Source organism: Artemia sp. Qi Xiang Cuo, chromosome 2 (genome assembly GCF_049724085.1).
Source record: "Artemia sp. Qi Xiang Cuo chromosome 2, ASM4972408v1, whole genome shotgun sequence".
NCBI lineage: Eukaryota > Metazoa > Arthropoda > Branchiopoda > Anostraca > Artemiidae > Artemia > Artemia sp. Qi Xiang Cuo.
In genome coordinates this window covers 29065348-29085459 of record NC_142795.1, presented here as the reverse complement: position 1 = coordinate 29085459, position 20112 = coordinate 29065348, and the positions used below count along the sequence as shown (strand labels likewise).

General features: G+C 35.4%; 1 protein-coding gene across 1 annotated transcript in view; it reads right to left on the bottom strand.

Annotated features, from left to right (window-relative positions):
* Positions 1–1283: 1283 nt before the first annotated feature.
* The window catches only part of LOC148955102 (uncharacterized), a 50901-nt gene continuing 32072 nt past the window's right edge, over positions 1284–20112 (bottom strand). Inside the window, exons 3-4 of the mRNA XM_089108056.1 lie at positions 7952–8152; positions 1284–3042 (exon numbers count right to left, since the gene is read on the bottom strand). Coding sequence (XP_088964182.1) covers positions 2630–3042; positions 7952–8152 — 614 coding nt within the window. The 3' untranslated portion in view covers positions 1284–2629. The remainder of the gene's footprint in view (positions 3043–7951; positions 8153–20112) is intronic.

Genomic DNA, 20112 nt, shown 5'->3' with positions numbered 1-20112 from the left:
GTTAAGCGTGTTTACACGCAAGCTACATTGCTTGTGGAACTTGACTATAGTGTCTTCACCGTCATTGACTGAGCTGCGGGCTATTGGAAGTTTTGCCTGGCAATGAGTCGCATTATTAATGTCAAAAGGACCAAAAACTGAAGGGCTATTTTAGAATCAAATGAATAAATACAATAAAATTGATTAGTGAATTAAAGTAATATATATAACTATAAATGCAATCAGGAGCGTCCCGGGAGCTCTCAGGAGCTCTTTACGCTAAAGTTACTCTTTCTCACAACTCTATTTTTTAAAAGAATAAAAAACTTTAGCGTAAAGAGCGAGGGGTTGAGGAGAGGACAGCCTTCATATACGGAATAATTCCTGTTTGTTTTAAGTTTTAATGTCGCTCCTTACTTTCTGTAAAAAACTTGTTTTTTTTATTTAATTTCTGAACGTTGTTTAGTTAGTGTATACTTTATTTTGGTTCATCGATCATGCACAATTAGAAAACAACTTGCATATTAATTGTATTACTTTCTCGAACTTTTGTTCCGTAGTAATTCAAGAATTCAATTACGTAAACAACTTCTATATTTGTATGTTTTTATTACGTATATTAGTGTGTTCTTAATCAATACTTCGCTCTTACGCTGAAGTTCGAATTTTGTTCGAATCATAAACCTCTGAATCACAGAGGCCGGTCAATTAGAATAGTTTGTTCTTTTGAAAGTACTAATCAAACTTTAGCGTAAAGGGCGAGGTGTTGACTAGGAGGTGATCCCCCTCATGTACGTAATAATTTCTATTCTTTTTAAGATTTAATGTTGTTCCTTACTTTCAGTTGAAAAAAAAACTTGTTTTTTTATATTTAATTTCTGATCGTTTTTTAAATAATGCCGGGAAATCCGGTGCCCCCTTTATAGAAATGTCCCTTCCCCCAAGGAAACACCCTCCTTGGAAACATCCTCCCCCGTAACCCCCTCCTTAGACCCCCCCCAACCAGAAAAAAATCTCTTTTGAAACGTCTGTATATTTCCCGTCATCCAATACTATCTGTAAACAATGGGCAAAGTTCATAACTTGCAGCCCTTCCCCCTGGAACTGTGGGTGATTAAGTCATCCTCAAAGACATATTTATTAGATTTTAGACTATTCTGAACAAAATGGCTATCTCAAAATTTTGATTGGGTGACTTGGGAAAAAAATGAGCGTGGGAGGGGGCCAAGTTGCCCTCCAGTTTTTTGGGTTACTTAAAAAGGGCATTAGGACTTTTAACTTCCGTTCAAATGAGCTCTCTAACGATATTCTAGGACTACTGGATCAATACGATCACCCCTGGGGAAATAAAAAAAAAAAAAAAAAAAAATAAACACGCATCCGTGATCTTTCTTCTGGCAAAAAATACAAACTTCTATGGTAGGGTTCTCTGTTACGCTGAATCTGATGGTGCGATTTTCATTAAAGTTCTATGACTCTTAGGGGTTGTTTCCCCCTTTTTTCAAAAAAAGGCAAGTATTCTCAGGCGCTTAACTTTTGATGGGTAAATTTAAACTGAATGAAACTTATATATTTGAAATCAGCATAAAAATCTGATTCTATTGATGCATCTATTGGTATCAAAATTCCGGTTTTTAGAGTTTTGGTTACTATTGAGCCGGGTCCATCCGTACTTACAGTTCGTTACCACGAACTGTTTGATCCTGTTTGGTGGGTTGGTCGAACATTTTTTTTTCCTTTTAGTGTCATTGTTTTACAAATTTAAAAGAATCTTCCAAGAGAACGCTCCCTTCCCTGTGAAAAAGTAAGCATAAGACCTTTTTTATAAAAAAAAACTCATTTCCATTCATTACTCACTTTCTATGCTTTATTCAGGAATTATGTTTAGTCAACTAAAGAGGAATAGCTAAACTCTGCTTGTTTAATTGAGGAATGATTCCTCCCCAGTTCAACCAAGTTAAATAACGATAAAAGCTTGATAAAAAAAGAATGCTCTTACCATTCCTCAACTTAGTTGGATAGGGAATGAATTATTCCTTTTTAAATAACTAAGGTTAACGTTATTTTCTAACAAAGCGTAGACAGTGAAGAATGAAATGGAATGGAGCTTTCTTAATATAACAAGCTTTTATCATTCACATGCTTATGCTCTTAAAGCCTTGTAAGAAAGCATTGATTCTCTCCAACCCTTTAAATGAACAGATTGTTCCTGCAAGATCAGCTCAACTCAATAATAGAAGATCAATTGAACAAATTTCTCCGTCATAGAATTTTAAGCTGAGCTGAAAAGATTTATTAGCCTTGGCTAGTCAACAAGAATAAACTTTTAGTTTGAATAGCTTTCATGATTCTTCACTTGCATGTATGGTTTTATGTCTATTGTTTGCTTCTTTTACTACTTTTAAGACAGTGGAATAGAATATATTATAAAAGTGATGAAGCTTTAAAGTTCTAAAGCCTCATAAAGGTTCGCTTAATTCACAAATACGAATAATATACCTAAACAGGATTATGATATAAAAGCTCGACAGCACTTAAACACCGGTATCTTGAATCAGCTACAATTTTTTTAGCGCGTTTTTTGAAAAACTGCTGCATGGCACATATTTTTAATTAGTTCACTTGAACGAACTTCAAAGAATATGATATTCTAAAAGAGATATTCTCTGAGCAAGAACTGCAATGGATGCTTATTACTGGATGTTCCGTCAAGTGACCTATAGGTAGGTCTATTGTTTACAAACAACGGCGCTGGCTTGAAGCAGCACTTTGGAGAACAAAATAGCTTTTGAGCAGCACATCTGCATTCTAAACACAAGTCACTTGCAACTCCAACAGTTTCACCAACTTGATACATAATGCCTGCAATTTTACAGCTGTTTTTTGGATGGTTTTTGGCACGGCGAAATCTACGCCTCCTATCCACTGGAGGAAATAGGAGTTTCAAGTCTATTGGAAATGGCTCTTGAATTTGGATTTCTTGACTGATACTCCTTTTCCGCTTTACTGCTTGCGATACTTGCTCGTACGATTTTGGAGGAGACCGTAAGATTTCTGGTATAGCTGAAAAATAAATACTTTTAACAAAAACTGTTCTTGTTGTTGTCTTGCTTTTGTGGCTGTAAACCAATTTTTTGTTTTTATACCATAAGCAACAAAAATGTTTTTCTTCATTGATATTTATAAGAAAACTTATAGAGACTGGAAACTGGAGACTGGAAATGGGTAACTTATAGAGACTAGTGATGGGTACCTATAAGACTGGAAACTGGCGCTAGTGTCGAAAACAATAACCGATGCCATTTAATATTTGGTGTTTCTTTCAGGTGTTTTTTTTCTTGGTGTTTTTTGTGCTTTTTCTTAGAAACCAAGATCCTACATATATTACTACACTAATTTTGTCTCATCACAACACTATAAAAAATGCCAAGAAACGTCAAACGCTAGGCGGCGTCGGTGATTTTTTTTTTCAATCTTTACAACAGTTTCCACTTTTACAAGTTGTCCATATTGTTTTATCTATTCTTCAACTAATTAGAACCTCTTTTCTCCTTTCAAGCTAAAATAAAATAACCCTTGAAAACAGTTTTAACAGACCAAGATAATTAGTTTACAAGTTTGAAATTATAATTGCTAACTACCAATATACCGTGTAATAAAAAATTACACGACTATAATTGTAAAATATCCTGTGGTACCGTAGTGGATTCGTCTCTGTTTGGCCACAGCCTTGCCAACGTGGTACACTTGTACCATTTTTGGTACAATTAAAAGTCCTTGTTCAATATGGTAAACTTGGAATTTTTTTAGTTGAATACACATTTTCTGATACATTTGGTTACATCACTCCTTTTTAAATAGATAGAAATAGTAGCCAACACATGTTAATTTCACACTCTTTTTTTTTCTTTTTTTTGTAAAGTAAGTTTTTTTTTCCTTTACAGAGCTTAGAGGTGGCAATTCACAAAAATATAGGGGTTACGAACAAGGATTTCTTTGATTTTTTTTTATGAAGATAGAGCAAAAAGGCGTTTCTCAAAATCTATGGAGGATGTGATTATGTTTTTTAAATACCAAACAAAGTTATTTTTCATCGAAAAATATTTTTTTTCAAATTCTACGGGGGAATTATCCCATCTCATCCCATTGGCCCCTTGGCTTACATAATTGAATAGATTTTAATCGATTGCTGAGTTGATTTCTCATGAAATACCTTAATCAAGCTTTGAACTTATTTTAGTATAAATGAAAATTTCTGTAATCACCACAGTGCACGTGCACAAGGTTTTAGCATAGAGGGGGGATGCATTTAGGAGTGAGACACAACTTTATACAATGTGGGTAATTATGCGGGAAAAAGTAGTTTTTGGAGAGGCAATTACAAAAATCTCAACATTTTGGGAGGAGTGGGGGAAGCTGAACTTTTTCTTCATTTGTGCCCTATTATGCCCAAATGAGCCAATCTATTTTTTTTTTTTTTTTTTTTTTTTTTTTTACAAATCTGCCAAATAAGTGAGTAAGCAATTATTACGAAAATCCTGAAGCTATTCTATGATAAATCTTGGGAGTCACTGTTGCCTTGAGTTTATTTTTCCTACTTTTACCGTAAGACTCTTTCTTAGTTCTAAGTTAAATCAATAAATAATTGCTGGCTAGCGTTGCAAAGCGACGCGAGCGGCAAATTCTAACCTGAGTCCAGGCGCAAACTAATTAATTTATTAATCTTTAATTATACAGATTAATCTCTTGTGATACAATTTTAGTTGGAAAACTTGCATAGTTTATCTCGAATAATGGCAACGCTGCTTGGCTATACGGGGCCCTAGGTTGGACGACAGAACAACTGAGACTTGGTCAATTGTCTGTGCCCTGTGAGTCAGAAAGGGCTGTAAAGAATATTTATCGGTTTTTATAGTTTTAACATAATATATAATACATGAGAAGACCTATTATTTATTTTGCAAAGACAGAATCATAGTAGGCTACTATTCAAAAGGTCTGCAAATGTTATTAACAATCACAACAATTTGCTATAAATGCCTAATCCTCGTTACTTCACACGGATAACTAAATGCTCTCAGTCTCAGATAGCAGAGAGAGAGCTAAAGAGAGAGAAAGAGAGAGAAGAGAGAGAGAGAGAGAGAGAGAGAGAGAGAGAGAGAGATCGCAAAATGAGAAGGAGAGAAAAATAGGGATCAGCGGAAAGAGAGAGAGGGAGAGGGAGAGCCTCAGCTTCTTTAAAGCATAAAATTTTTAGAATGAGCATGGCTCATCGCTACGATACAAAGTAAATACATTTTTAACAGTTCAAGCATGTTTTCAATTTTTTTTTTTCATATTGAGCAGGACGATTCCAGGATTCAACAAATCAATTTCTGAGTTGGCCTACCAAATAAATGCAAAATAATATATAGGAAATTGATTCTTGCCATGCAACGGGAAATGCACAATGTCCAAGAGGAAACGTTTTAAAGCCTTTTCGGGTCATTGATTTTTGAGAATTTGGTTCTAATGCGTCACACGCAGATCGTATGCAAACACCACTTTTAAGTTTTCCATATTTGGCCTGACCAAACTAAGAACATTGACCGAACGATGTAGATGAAAAAACTGGCAAAAAAACAAATGCAATTTATTATTTTTCTCTAACGACGATTCTGGAACGGGGAAAAAACTGGGAAAATAGGGCCTGAATTAAACCACGAAACATATGTGCGAATGATTGCAAAAGTTGACAAAAGAAATGGAAACAATTCCAATATAGTTATCAAAATTTTGATATATTGATAATTGAAATATTGAAAATCAAAAAGCATTATGCTCATATTGTTTCTTTTTTGCGCTGATTTTCTTCTTTTTAATTTTCAACCTCTGTCGCAAATTAAGTAAGAAGATTAATAGAAAGGTTGAAAATGATATTAGAAATAGGGGAAATTAGGTAACATATTAAATCTATTCGGATTCTTAGTTAATTCTCGTTGCAGTAAATAAAATTATATAAACAGGACTTCACAAAACCTTCCGTTAAGGACAGTTATTTGTGGAAGCAAAAGCAAGTGTTCACGTGGAAGCAGAAAAATTAATTTTCTTTTTTTTCCAAAAGCATTATTTTATTTACAAATAAATTTACATAAATAAGTGTCAATGAACCTTCCAGTTCGTTAGGCTAACTCCAGCTTCCAACATATATTTCTATACAAATAATCAAAAACAAAACAATATACCCCGCCGATGGGCTAACAATACAACATCAATACGAATTTATATATCATAAATGGCACTACTAAAACAAAAATAAATAGATTAAACAGATAAAAAAAATAGATAAAAAACTTCGGTCATGCTCAAGCACGACCACTATTGGTAAATGACTCCAAGATTTTGGCAAGACGTGTCGAGCAGAAAACTGTGCCCGGCTTGTCTCACACTGTGGCCGACAAAATACATCTCTTTAAAGAACAAATATACTTTTTTTTTATAGAATATTCCTTCACTTATAAATTAATAATGGTTATTTATTAACAATTTTATTTTAGCTGTGTGTAGACGGAGCTTTCGGCTCGATTAAGTTTCATTGTCCTTCTGATGTAACTTTTGCATGAAATTTGAAAAAAAAATATACACAACCATCTAGTTTTTGTGGTTTTATTTACTGGCTGAAAGCTACTGTATCCTCAGTTTTATTTTGTCTTAATATTTTTTTCGTTCCTCGTTTTTTTGTCCTGCGTCATGTATAGCCAGGTATTCTCAGAAGGTATTTACATCAGAGAAAATAGCATTGTTGATAGCTAAATTTTTTTTAGGATTCATTCATTTATGTGTAATACTACAGAGTTGCACAACAGCTACTGGGGGGGGGCTGGTAGTGATATGGTTGTGACGGGAAAGGGGATAGAAGTCTCATAATATGATTTCTAGGCCCAGGTTTTCCAAAATCTTAATGAGCAATACGCGGACGTCCAAAAACGTTCGCAAAATTTTATTTTTGACAATAGGTATGAAGTTTCGGGGAGGTGATAGAACTGACAAAATGTTAAAAGAAGACCAATTATATTAAAAATATAAGAAAATGTTGAAAAAATCTTAAGAATCCTTTGATTTGATATGAAGGCACTTGATAGTAGGCTTCATTCTTCGTACATGTCTACTCCCACCCATTGAAAAATCACTATCTCACCTTACCTTTCCAGTGGCGTCAATTGAAAAGGAAGAATGCCATTTGCCCCACCCCTCAGATTTTGAAAAATAACTTGTTTGGTAATACCATTTTCATTGAAAACATTCAAAAAACAGCAAAATTGCCCCCATCCACTGTATTTTGAAAAAAAAGTTTTACTCCACCCCCTATATTTCTGTGACAGTAGCGTATCTTTCTACTGTTACGTTAAAAAAAACTCGTTTTTATCCACTGATCCGATACTGACGAGTTTCTGGTATCGTATCAGGTATCGGAAAAAACAATTTAACCTGGATTAGTCGATCAATTATTTATTAGATATAATCAAATTAGAAGTCATTTAAATCGTTTGAAGTGCTGAAGATGAAGACTTTACCATTATAGTGGCTGTTAGACGCTATAGTGCAGAGGAATATTTTAATTTCTTTTCCAATTCATTTTATTTGGCTTCTTATATGAGTTTTATCCAATTTTAAAGACAACAACATCCAAGAAGCGATCACTTACTTTGTTTTAATTTTTAGGCCGCTTTACAAGACTTATATATTTAAGCATGAGCACTATTAAACTTGTTCTTCAAGAGCATTGCTTTCTAAGAGTGTTTTATATGAAATATTATAAAAGAGCTAGTAAGGTAATGAAGTTTTCTTCTTTTTTTTTTTACCGTTTTTGGTCCTAAGAATCCTTGCTCTCTCTTGGATGAAAAACCTACAAGACATACTTTAATTATTCGAGCTGTTAAGGTAAACCCTTTTCAAAAGACTATGTTCATACCAAATAATAAAACTCACTTACAGCAAATATAGAGGGAGGGATTACATACATCTTTTACATCAAAGCTGGCACAACCATCTGGCGGTGGAGGACATTGCTTCCAAAAGCAGTCTACTTTTCCTTCAACACAGACACAGTAATGACATGGATCAGGTTTTGGTATACTTGTTTCTGACTGGTATAAATCTTGGCCCAGAAGACATGCGCCATTCGTGTTGTTTACTAAAATTTATTAAACGAAGTTAAAGGCACAAAATGATTTTCCTGAATACAGATTTTTACTTAATTATTCAAATCTAAACTAAATGAATTTAAACTAAACACATGCGTAAATAACCGAAAAAAGTGAATAAATTCAAACATAAAGAATAACTGTGAAAAAGGAAATATATTGTACAAGAAAAAGCAAAGATGTTCATTTTTTAAATTACTAAGGTCTTAATCTTACAAAATAGCGAAAAAATATACAAAAAGAGTAAAAAATATTTTGAAAAGCAAGGCAGTTCAATCCGAACTTTCCAGTTTGCATTTATTGTTTTTTTTCAAGATTTTTTCTTAAATATTGAAATTTATTGTTTTCTTAGTTCACGAAAAGAGAAAAAAAAATTCCTCTCAAAAATTAATTTCAGATCTTGGTGGAAGTAGTAATTATAAAGCAAGAAAAAAACAAAATATCTAATCTTAAATAAAAAAAAACACCCTTTTGTAAATCAATCACTTCCAAATTTTCTTCAATTTTATTCTAATTTACTTCTAGGCTTGGTATACACTCTTCTTAACCATGCTGAGGAGTCCCCTCAGTCCTCAGTGGTTTGATTTTAAAAAATCTCTGCCCTAGGGCCTTAGAACCCATACTACTAATACCCAGATTTAGCTAGTTCTAATGCGAGCTAATCAGACTTTTTGTAGGGTTTTTAGACTGGCTGACAAATTTTATGGAAAATTCTCATCGGTTCATTTTAGCGCTAGCTTATTAACAGTATTAGCAAAATCTCATTGTGAGGCTTTAGTAGCTTTTGTCTGCAAAATTTCCAGTGGCAACAATGGATATATGCCACACATTGCTGAACCTATATGATTCAACTAAGATTAACTTAATGAAATGGCTTTTCTGTCTAAAAGAAGAAAAAAAGGCAATGTTCCACAGTCTTACCTATTGATAAAAACAACCAACACCTATAGATCACATCTATTTTTACTCAATTTTAAGCTCACATTTCTATTACAGAAACAGAAAATTGAAACGGCATGAAAAAGGTGGGAATAGCATATAAGTAGAAAGGCCTTATTGACTCCCGTACGAACCACGTGGTTTATGGTTTTCTCACTGAGAATGAAAAAAACATGATTTTTCTCACTTGAAAAAACATGATTTTTCTCACTTTTATGGATGTCTCTTGGACGGTTATGAGTGTTGGTCAATTTATTTGATGTTTTTCATGGATGTCAACATCAATTTATGTCTGTTTTATGGTTTTTGTCAGTAAGAATGAAAAAACAGCGACGAGTACAGCAATTTATGTCTTTTTTATGGTTTTTGTCTGTGATAATTAAAAAAAAGCGACGAGTACAGCAATTTATGGATGTTTTATGGTTTTTGTCAGTGAGAATGGAAAAACAGGATTTTTCTCACTTTGATGGATGTTTTTTTGGACGGTTATGAGTGTTGGTCAATTTATTTGTTGTTTTTCATGGATTTCAACATCAATTTATGTCTGTTTTATGGTTCGTTGTCAGTGAGAATGAAAAAACAGCGACGAGTACAGCAATTTATGGATGTTTTATGGTTTTTGTCAGTGAAAATGGAAAAACAGGATTTTTCTCACTTTTATGGATGTTTCCAGGAATTAGGAAACAGTTAGATTACGTGTTTCCTTCTCAGCCAATCAGCGAGTCGGTTACATCCGCTTTCTCAGCCAATCAGAGGCTTGCTTACATATTAGCGGCGGAGGTTTGCAGAGAATATGAGGAAAGGATTTTTGCTATAGTTTTATTAGCATGTGAATATAATTCAAAGGAGTGAGAAGAACAGTTTGACTTTACTCTTTTGGGTATATATTTGTGTTGATGATGAGTGGAATGTTTACCCTATTAGAAGTTGATAGTGGAGTTGATGATAATAATACAAGAGCACCAAACATTGCGGTGGAAATCACGAGAGGATCACGGAATTGTCTGGAATTGGATGAAGTATATGCAAGATATGTGTTATCCTTGAGCAAATTTAAAATGGAGGATCAATTATGTTTCGCTGCAAAAGTTGATATAGCGCATGTGAATAGACTTCAATGTGCTTTAAGTGCATTAGTGAAACATATTGAAGACAATAAACTGTATCGCAAATTGTACATGCTTAGTATTATTGTTGTTGTTGTAATTATTCAATAAAATTGTTTCGAAATCAAAAATGTTCCCTTTCTTTTCTGGTCAGGTTAGGCTAGGGGCTAACGAATCAGGGTCAGTCTAGAGTCAGCAGTCAGAGGGAAAGAATTGAAAAATGAATAAATTTGAGAAAGAGAGAATTAGATCAAATATAGTGTTTATTGAAACATATTTTATTTTTGTTGATGATTTTCTCGATTAATGACTTCAACGCATGATATTCTCTCGTCAAGGAAAACTTAACAATATAACGAGAACTGAATTTCACCATTGGGATTATTTTATGAAACTTTTTAGATGTAACTCAATTTTTTATACTCAATTTATTTATATATTAATTGAAAAAAAGTAGAATAATATCGTTAACATACTTTGAAAACATTGACAATAGATTCAGTGCAGATGGCTCCCCCGTCATTTGAAAGAGGTGAGGTCACAGCTACTCCACTGTCCATTCCTCCACTTTGAATTTATCGAGCAAGGACGATCAGTTTTGTTTTAGCTGTGAGAGAGTCAAGTGACATTGGAAACCAATAATGTTCTATACATGTCCATTATGCATGTACACTCTTGGCAGTTGGAATCAATGTGAGAATTGTACAATTATTGATCACTATAGTGAAAAGTGTAAATTATGTAATCCTTGCAAATTACATAGAGGTTATGCAGTACAAATTAAAGGATGTAATTCAAGTCTTGAAGAGGTGTGTGACTCGCACCCTAGAGGTCACCTGTGCTCCAATTGTCACTATGATAAATGTGATCAGTGGGAGAATACTTACCCCGCTATGATTGGAAAGAATCCCAAACGTGATTTTAGTTTATTTCTACGAGATTGGTATTGTCGTGGCTTTAAATTATTCTGCGAAGAGGTATTTGGTCTACTATTCAACTGTTGGGGTAGCAAGACAATTTGGTTTCTACGTCATCGTTGTGACAACACTGTCAACTATGACTATAAACCAAGTGATTTTTATATGGCAGTTATTGATCATGATTCACCATTTGAAAACACTTTATGTGATATTTCTTCAAATAGTCAGATTAAAACTCGTGAATTTCATAATATGAATGCAAATAGCATCATTGACTTTACAAAGAGATATGACAAAAGTGAAGTTACTTTGTGCTGTAGAAAATGTGATCCTGACTTTGCAGTTAATCAAGATCAATATGAAGTGAATCCAAATGATTTACAGGAATTAGTGGTTCATGACAGTTGCCTATACATCGATGAAGAAATCTAAAGTGAACATTTAAAGCCATTGTTGTATATACACACATTTTACTAATAAACAAATTTGCAAACATTTTTATAACAATTTTGTTGGTGGGCTTGGAAAACTATGCTGCACAGTTATTAGAGAATTTGTTCTAAAAGAAATCCTTTCAGCAGTGGAACATTACCATAAAAGTGGATACATTGAATTTAAATCCAACTACAACATCGGACCACACAATATAGTAGTGCATGGAAGCCAGAGCTTTTAGTCGTTAGATCCTGCACCCTTTTCCGATTTTGAATAATAGTTTTCCCACTGCTTTCGATATATTTTCTAATATGGGGTGATTAGAATGTATATTGCATCCCAAGATAATAAAAAAATTAAATCTCCTTCGTTTTTTGAATGATGAACAGACAATGACTCTTCATCACAGTCGATGTACTTCTATAAACAATAATCAAGGTATTGTTGACACTTTCAATTTTTCCAAGAAAGTCTGAGGGTAGACAATAGGAATTGGCATTGTATTATCGTATTTCCGGACTTTCATTTGTAAATCTATAAATGTTGAAGACATGTCCATAAAGTAGTCTTCATTGGAATAAATTTGAAAGTGGATATTATCGGAAAGGGGTTGTTGAGGATAAAATTATTCATAGTATCCATGCTTGACACTCGCATCGCCGTTTTCTGCATTGAATAGATTCAATGAGGCGGTTCTTAAAGGTTGAGCATCCTTATTTGGCACGTAGGACATCTTAAGAAAAGAATTCTAGTTTCGATCTAAAAATTTTCCTCCTGGGGCTTCTTCTTCTGTTTTCAATAGAGTTTGACTTTTTCTTTCTTTACTTTGACAAGAGGGATGATGTCTTTCGCTTCTGACCTGAGTGGAGACTGATGAGGGATGCATTGTTTCTCAACCTTTTTAAGCCATTACCATTTTGTTTTAATCTCTTGCCAAGGGTTCACGCACTGGACCTAAGATTTTCCGTAGAACTTTTTTTAAAATCCTTGCCAGAGCCCCAAACGTATAGTGCAGAGGATGCAAAATATGTCACAGCCGGTAAAAAATATTTTCTAGCAAAATGTAGTGAATAGCGAAACAACTTAGCAAACCAACTTCCTAGACCGTAGCCAGACATTGACGTGCGACCATTGTAATAGTACATTCCATTGCCATGTCGTCTTGGGTGAAGAGCATTAGCATAGCAGTAAATTTCAGGACAAATGAATAACACTTCTATTACACATGTTGTTGTTGGAGGAAGGGACGAAAAAGGCATTTAATCATAGTTAAAGACTTAGAAATTGCTGAGGGATACTCCAATTCGGCTTTCACTCTTAACTGACCTAGTTCTAAATAAGAAGTGTTTACGGGAATCTACTGAAGATTCTTTATATTTTAGTTGTGAATATGCTCTTGATTGGTTATTCGGTCAAGAGCTCGTAGGAGGGGAACATTTGAATTACCAACCCGAGATGTTTCCACAAATGAGGCGTAGAGAAATATACAAGTGTCCATGGAGAAGGCAGGCGGGTAGTCAGCAAAAATGAAATTAGTGTTTCCGGAACTTTTACCATTGATTATATTGAGCTTAAAGTCAAGAACATCCTTTAGGTAATCATTGGGAATAATCCTTTCATTGGGAATAGGTGAAGTAATGTAGATATTGCCCTCCTCATTTGAATAGGTTAAATGAAAAGCTCCTTTTTTACGAGCGTAAGTTCTTTTAGTAATAGAACAGCATAAATCATTCATACAGGTGAGTTCCTCGTAGGGTAATTCAATGTATGGATAATCCACCCAATTTATTTTTTGAATTTGTTCTTGTTCACCGGGGGATGGCGGTGGTAGCCAATTATATCGTTTAATTTGTATTTCATATTTACGATGTCATATTTTCGGTGTCTCAGAATGTCATGGATATTATTGAGAATACAATGGACAAGAGCCACTTCATACTTTCCGTCGTAGAATTTGATGGTGGGGGAGAGTTTCGTCCAAAAATCGCTTGTTCTATTCAAGTCATTGTAGAGAGGATCAGAAACATTGGACATGAAAGTCACATAGAAATCATTGGACATTGTCAATGTCTTCAGCACTGACCCAAGAATCAAAATCTGAGTTGTATCCTAGCCAGCGAACAAGCAACTGTCTCTTGCCCCTACGAGTACGACTCTTACTATACCTACAGTATCTTTTCAATTTGATAAATTTCACTAGTGTTTCTAACTTTTTGCAGTTCATATTCATAAAAACCACCAATAATCTCATCATCTTTGTTGTCTCGCAGTCAATATGTCATGGGTTCCGTGTCCAGGATTTTCGACACTTTAAAAAGTTCGGTGCTCCATAAATAATTTCCCTTTCCAAAAATATTGTTGGTTCTATTAATTCGAACAGTATCACCAAAATTGAATTTCTTCTTCACATTTTTTTTTCTCTTTCACCATTGGAATATTGCTTTAGAAAAGCATCAAATCTATTTTCATTGCATTGGACATCCAAAGGGCTTGAGTTGGACAAAGATCGATGAGGTCGATGGCTGTATATCCGTACGATTTTATCTAAATCATGAATAAAAGCCGATGTATTTTTCAGGCTACAATATCTTGAAATTAATAGACGAATCGTTCTTATTAATCGTTCAGCCAATGCAGCCTTTATCGGACTGTGACTATGATAAAGTGTTGTATTATATTTCAATAAAACCTTTTACACATGGGGATTATCGAATTCACTGCCACGATCCGATTGAATTTTTCTATACAAATCCTGTTCAAGAATACTTTTAATGGCCCGAGCAACTTCAACACCTCTCTATGATCATAGTGGAATAGCATAGGCTTAGTGACTAAATACACTGATTACCACCAACATATATTTTTATGGTGCATTATGATGCTGTTGAACTGCATCTAAAGTTAAAAGATCCGTTTGCATTATATGCAGAAGGAAAAAGGCTTTAGTTTGTCGATATTGTTTGCCGCAAAGCCTGTGATTACGATGCAGTGTGTAGCTCGGTTCATTATCTAGATACTGTTGTGCTTTTTTCATTTTGATACTGGATAAAACTTTAGACAGCGGTTCGGTAGAACTAAGACTTTCCGCTTCACAAATATTTTCATGTACACATTTCATAACGTCCTCCATTTTGAACGTAAACATACAGTTGAATTTCCACTCCTCTTTGGCACAGTGCAGGGTGAATCAATTCTTCCTCACTTTTTACTAACAGACGCTGATGTTGCAAATCAATTGCTGCTGCTACTATCTTAAAAAATTAAATTATCTTCTTCTTCTTTAAATGGTGTAGGCGCTGGTGGGGGACTATATTCTCTTAGTTTCTTTAGAATTTGCTCATTGCCAATAAGACTTTTGGGAAAGTTTGATACACTTAGAAAGGTGAAAAGATTATTGTCAAAGGATAGAAGTCCTTTACGATTCGTCACCATATCACAAATTAAATCAACTAGATTATAACTTTTTCCCTGAATTATAATTCGCTTCCCTGTGCACTCGACTTGAACTTGATCACCAGTTTCCAACATGAGATAAGATAATACTCTTTTACTCTGTTAACGATAGGTGAGTGGATCGAGGTTTGCAATTTTTTATAAAATCGAATTCAAGTCATTCTTCTTTGATGCTGCAGCAGAATCTTGAGGAGATGTTTCCTGTTTAGAGGGATCGGCGACAGCGGCGGGTCTCTCACGATAAGGTTTATGCTTGTCCACACGTCGCAATGCATCTTGAAGTAAAAGCAGTTTTTTGTCATCGGCAATATTCTCATCATTAATGAATTTGCTTAGATTGTCTTCAAAATGTTCGACGGGCTAGGGGACAAGTTCAAATGGTGTCAATTTATAATATTTAGCCATTTTCTAGAGAAAATTTTTTAAAAGTCCTGCCATTATTGGCAGTAAAAGTGTGAAAAAGCTAACGCCGGCTTGAAGGAGAGATTTTCTAGTTAAATATGGTACCCTTTTTTTACAAGCAATGGTACGCAAAGTGAAACGATGTTGCGTTGTCTGCTGTCTAACACATTCTAATAGTTGAACATTATCCTTAGTTAAATTTTTAAAAAGTTCAGATATTATATTAATGAAATCCTTGTCAACACCATGTTTGAGTATGGTCTTCCTAAGCAAGGGTTTTGAAGTGCTTAAAATGTAAAATAAATGTCGCTGTTTGTGTAGTCTCTTCAGTGTCATAATTGCAACTAATAGTCTTGTCTACAGTTCACCGGAAGATGTATTGTAAATTCTTTGTTGAAAATGTCTTTAACTACACGTAGATTCTCGGGTCTGCTCTAATTAAGATCCAGCAAAATGTAACCATAGGGCTTATTAGTCTCCTGAGTGTACACTGACAGCAGAAATTCTGGGGCGGTGGGGTAAATCTGTTTATAGAGAGTTATTAGCGAGGTAGAATCACGAAAAACTCGGTAGACAATATAGATAGTTCAATTCAAAGCCAGGGTTTGCATACATTTCCTCTGATGAAACAGATTGATTAGAGCTAGTGTTATGGAAATGTGTTCATGGTGGGAGCGAACGGTAAGAAGTTGTAGCATTTCCAGTGAGAACTGTTCAATGGATTCAGCCAAAACATCAATAATCAGCCATGAATTCGAATCAATGCTATTTAAAACATCAATTCCTTGTATAAATTGTATTGGTATGATTTCGGCAATGAATTTTATTTTATCATAGGACTCCTGCTAAATACTTTAGCAATAATAGATTTTTTTAGGCTTCTCCACAAAAATGTTATAGCAATTTTGAATTATTCTATTTCAGAGTATTATTTTTACCGACATATAGGGACCAAACAGAAATGACCTGAATGGTATTTTAAATTGATATATGCTGCTGCTGCTGACAGCAATTGGTCTACAACTAACTGCAAATCATGAAGGTTCAATGAATAAATAGTACTAGCAACATTTTTCCCATACATCTATCTAGTATGTTAACAAGAACAACAACAAAAAAAACAATATTTCATGGCAGCATTTATTTCGGCAACATGAAAACTCTATTTGTTCAACATGAACAACAATAAGAATAACACTATGTTCAACAAGAACAGTTGACAAAATTTCATGGCAGCATTTATTTCGGCAACATGAAAACTCTATTTGTTCAACATGAACAATGTTAAAAATGACACTTTATGTACAACAATAAAAAACACTTTTTGTCCATCAACAATAACACTATCTGTACAACACTTTTTGTCCATCAACATGAAGAGCAACACTTATTGTCTTTAAAAACACTTTTTTTTGTCCATCAACATGAACAAGAGCAAGAACAACACTTTATGCAGCAAACACACAATTTTTTGTACAACAAAAAAAACACTTGAAAAAAAAATAAACACTTGGAACATGAACAAGCACAGTTGAACATTATGAATTTAAAAGGGGTCCCCCCCCAGGGCCGCGGGGCTGAAGGCCGGCCGGCCGCGGGTGGGACCCCCCCCCCCCGGGGCCGGCCACAGGAAGGACCCGTCCCCCCCCTCGGGAGCTGCGGACGGGAAGGTCCCCATCCCCCCGGGACCCGCGGTGGAAAAAAACTATACACAATAGTTGTCGTCACTGCGGCAGGTTAGTGGTTGGGTTAGTTGAGGTTAGATTAGTTAATTTATGAAAAGTTTAGGTGGTTAGCATTTAATTTATGAACGGGTTGGGTGGTTAGTTGCTTGGGATAGTCAGGTTAGGCTAATTTCTCCAGACTAAGTTGATTGAGATAGTCAATGCATTCAGCTCAGTCTGAAATACAGTGGTGGTCTTGAAGTAGGACACTAACACCATTCTTGAGCAGATAGACTTTGTCAAATATACATGACATTGCATTTTTCTCCACTCTCATAGTATAATTTCTATACTGTAGATAGCGAATTGCAAGCACTTGTGCTCTCGGTACTAGGCTACTTTCTACACAGTCTCCGTACACGCTTATGTTGAAATTGCTCTTTACAAAATGTGTAGGCACCTCTTTACACGCCTTCTTTTCATCCCCACTATGAGTTTTAATGCAATAAACTTTAGGACCCGGGAACACCCCCTGGATATCAAATCACTCCCCGTCTCTGATTTTAACATTAATAGTTGGTTGGGGGCTTGACGTTTCACCAAATCGGGGTAGAGGGACGGATTTCAGTTAGTAAAACCCATCCACGAGCTCATGTATTCCCCCGTTTCTTAATAATTCAATAAACATTGGTTCCAATTTACCTTTAACAGCAGAAGATCAGAGTCCGCATAGTAAACTTGAGCCTCTCCGGTCCATGGCCATTGCACCTTGCACAAAGTTTAAAAAAAACGACAATATGTCCTTTTCTGAAATTTCTAGTACTGAACGACCGCCCACAATATTCTTGTTCAGTACCACATTTCGCTTTCGCCAGTGTAGAAGAACCGCACCGGCCTCTATGCTTGTGAATGATGTAAAATTGGGATCAGCAATGATTCAAGCACACTCTAGAGGGTCAGTCATAACTTCGCAGCGGGATCTGTTACGTACGCTTTCACACATTTGGCCAAAAGCTGAATTTAGAATAAGTTTGTACATTTCCTTGTCCACCTTTGAGTTTGCCCTAGATTTTTTATCGAGAAAAATGTCAATGAACATCTTTAAATATGTTCACTGATTGATCTGCAGGACCCTATATATTTTTGTCCTCTTGAAACCATTGCTCACCATCCAGTGTAAAAGCATATGGTAAAAAACGATATTCTCCTTAGGGTCCAAATCAGCAATCAGTTTTTGCTTAGAGGGAGTCCAGTGCATCCCCATATCCTCAACCAATGATGGATTGTAGGGGCTCAGTGAGTCCCTGCTCACGGGCCGATTGATACAGGGAAAAACAAAATCTTTGACGGAGTCGTGAAGCGCCAGTGGAATGTGCCCGTCAATTTCAAAGAACCATCCTTGTGGCGCATTTTCCTCGACGGTGGTAAAGTTGGGGAACTCACAAGGATTCTCAACCCATTGATAGTTTCCAGACGGCAAAGAGTAGTGAGACAATGCTAACGGGTAAAATGAGTTCATGTCCAAGAACACTGCATTCGATTTTGCACCGGTGCTTTGTCAGCTCGCATCAGTTGCCAAGACGCGGTCCCCGTGAAAAACGTATCCTCCCCTCATTGAACGCTCTAAAAAAAAGTGTTGATCCTCGTGGGTGACTAGACCTTGTTCCTCCCAACTAATTTTTTAAATCAAATCCATCACCAAATGGACTGTGGAAAAATAATAGCATATACCTAGCATGAACTCTGAATAGACTTGGTCTTTTTACCTACTGACTATATCCAACAGATTTAAAACGTCACTGGCCATGTACATTCTAAAATAATCTAATACATTTTTAAAAATCCCCTTAGATACCACCTTTATGGCAAACCCTCAGTCCTTGGCCGTGTATTCAATACTGGTGTGTAAATTATAAAAACCTTCAACTTAATTTTGTTTTACCTTGCTTAAGAAAGTACCTAAAAAGTAACAGTCAAATGCGTATACACCTTTGTAGATCAACAGGTTATACATTTCACTGTCTCGAAAGTGCTGTTTAAGCCTGAGACAACTATCAAAATTATTACTTTTCTGCACTTGAATCAATTGGCTCAGTGCCTTGGAGAAAAAACTAGAAGAATCTAAAAACCTGATTTTATTCCAACACGTATGACCATAATTTACTACCTGCCATTTCAGCTGGAAAAGCAACAACTTCTTGCCCAATTTTAGAATAATGCTTTCGAAAAAAAAACTATTTACCCATGGACTGTCTACTCATCCTCCCTCCCAATACATACATACCAATGTTAGTAAAAGAAATTTTAAGTCATAATTGAGTTTTGAATAAAAACTGAGATAAAAAACTGCTGCCTAATATTTATGTTACACGGTTGATACGCAACTCCTCTCAAATTACTCCCACTAGAGGAGTTTTCCTGCCACACGTGATTATGATCCCTGACTTCCCCCCTCCCCCCTCTTTTCCCTTTAGTACCTGTATCCACCTTGTGAAACTCCCTCTTACACACCCACCAGATTTTTTTATTTTTCAGGATGAGGTAATCCTCTGCAAACAACACCATTTGATAAAGAACATTATTCAATCGAAAATTATCACTTTCACCTGCGCTAATTAGTTTAAACTATTTCGGGCTAATGAACTCCCCCTCATTCAACATTTATACTATTTCTAACAGGTACATGGTGATAGAATTATCTCCTTGCACAGGGGCATAGGCCTAAGCCCTGGATTCAAGTTCTTTGATTCGATTCGCAATTTGTAGATTATTTACCTCCACCAGCTTAGCTTGACTGTCCGAATATATATCGCTGCCCTGGAGGAGGCTTTTCTAAAAAGTTTTGAAACGTAAAATAGCCCAATCCCCTGAAACCGTTTCCCCTGTCTGATAGCCATGTCATTTACAGCTCCTTATGTGATCCCGTAGTTTTATATCAATTTGGAATTGTGACAGAAATGTTGGTCAGTAGAAAAGTTCCCCCCTTTGCTTTCCCTCCCCCGTAACTCTACTAATATCTGTGATAGGATTA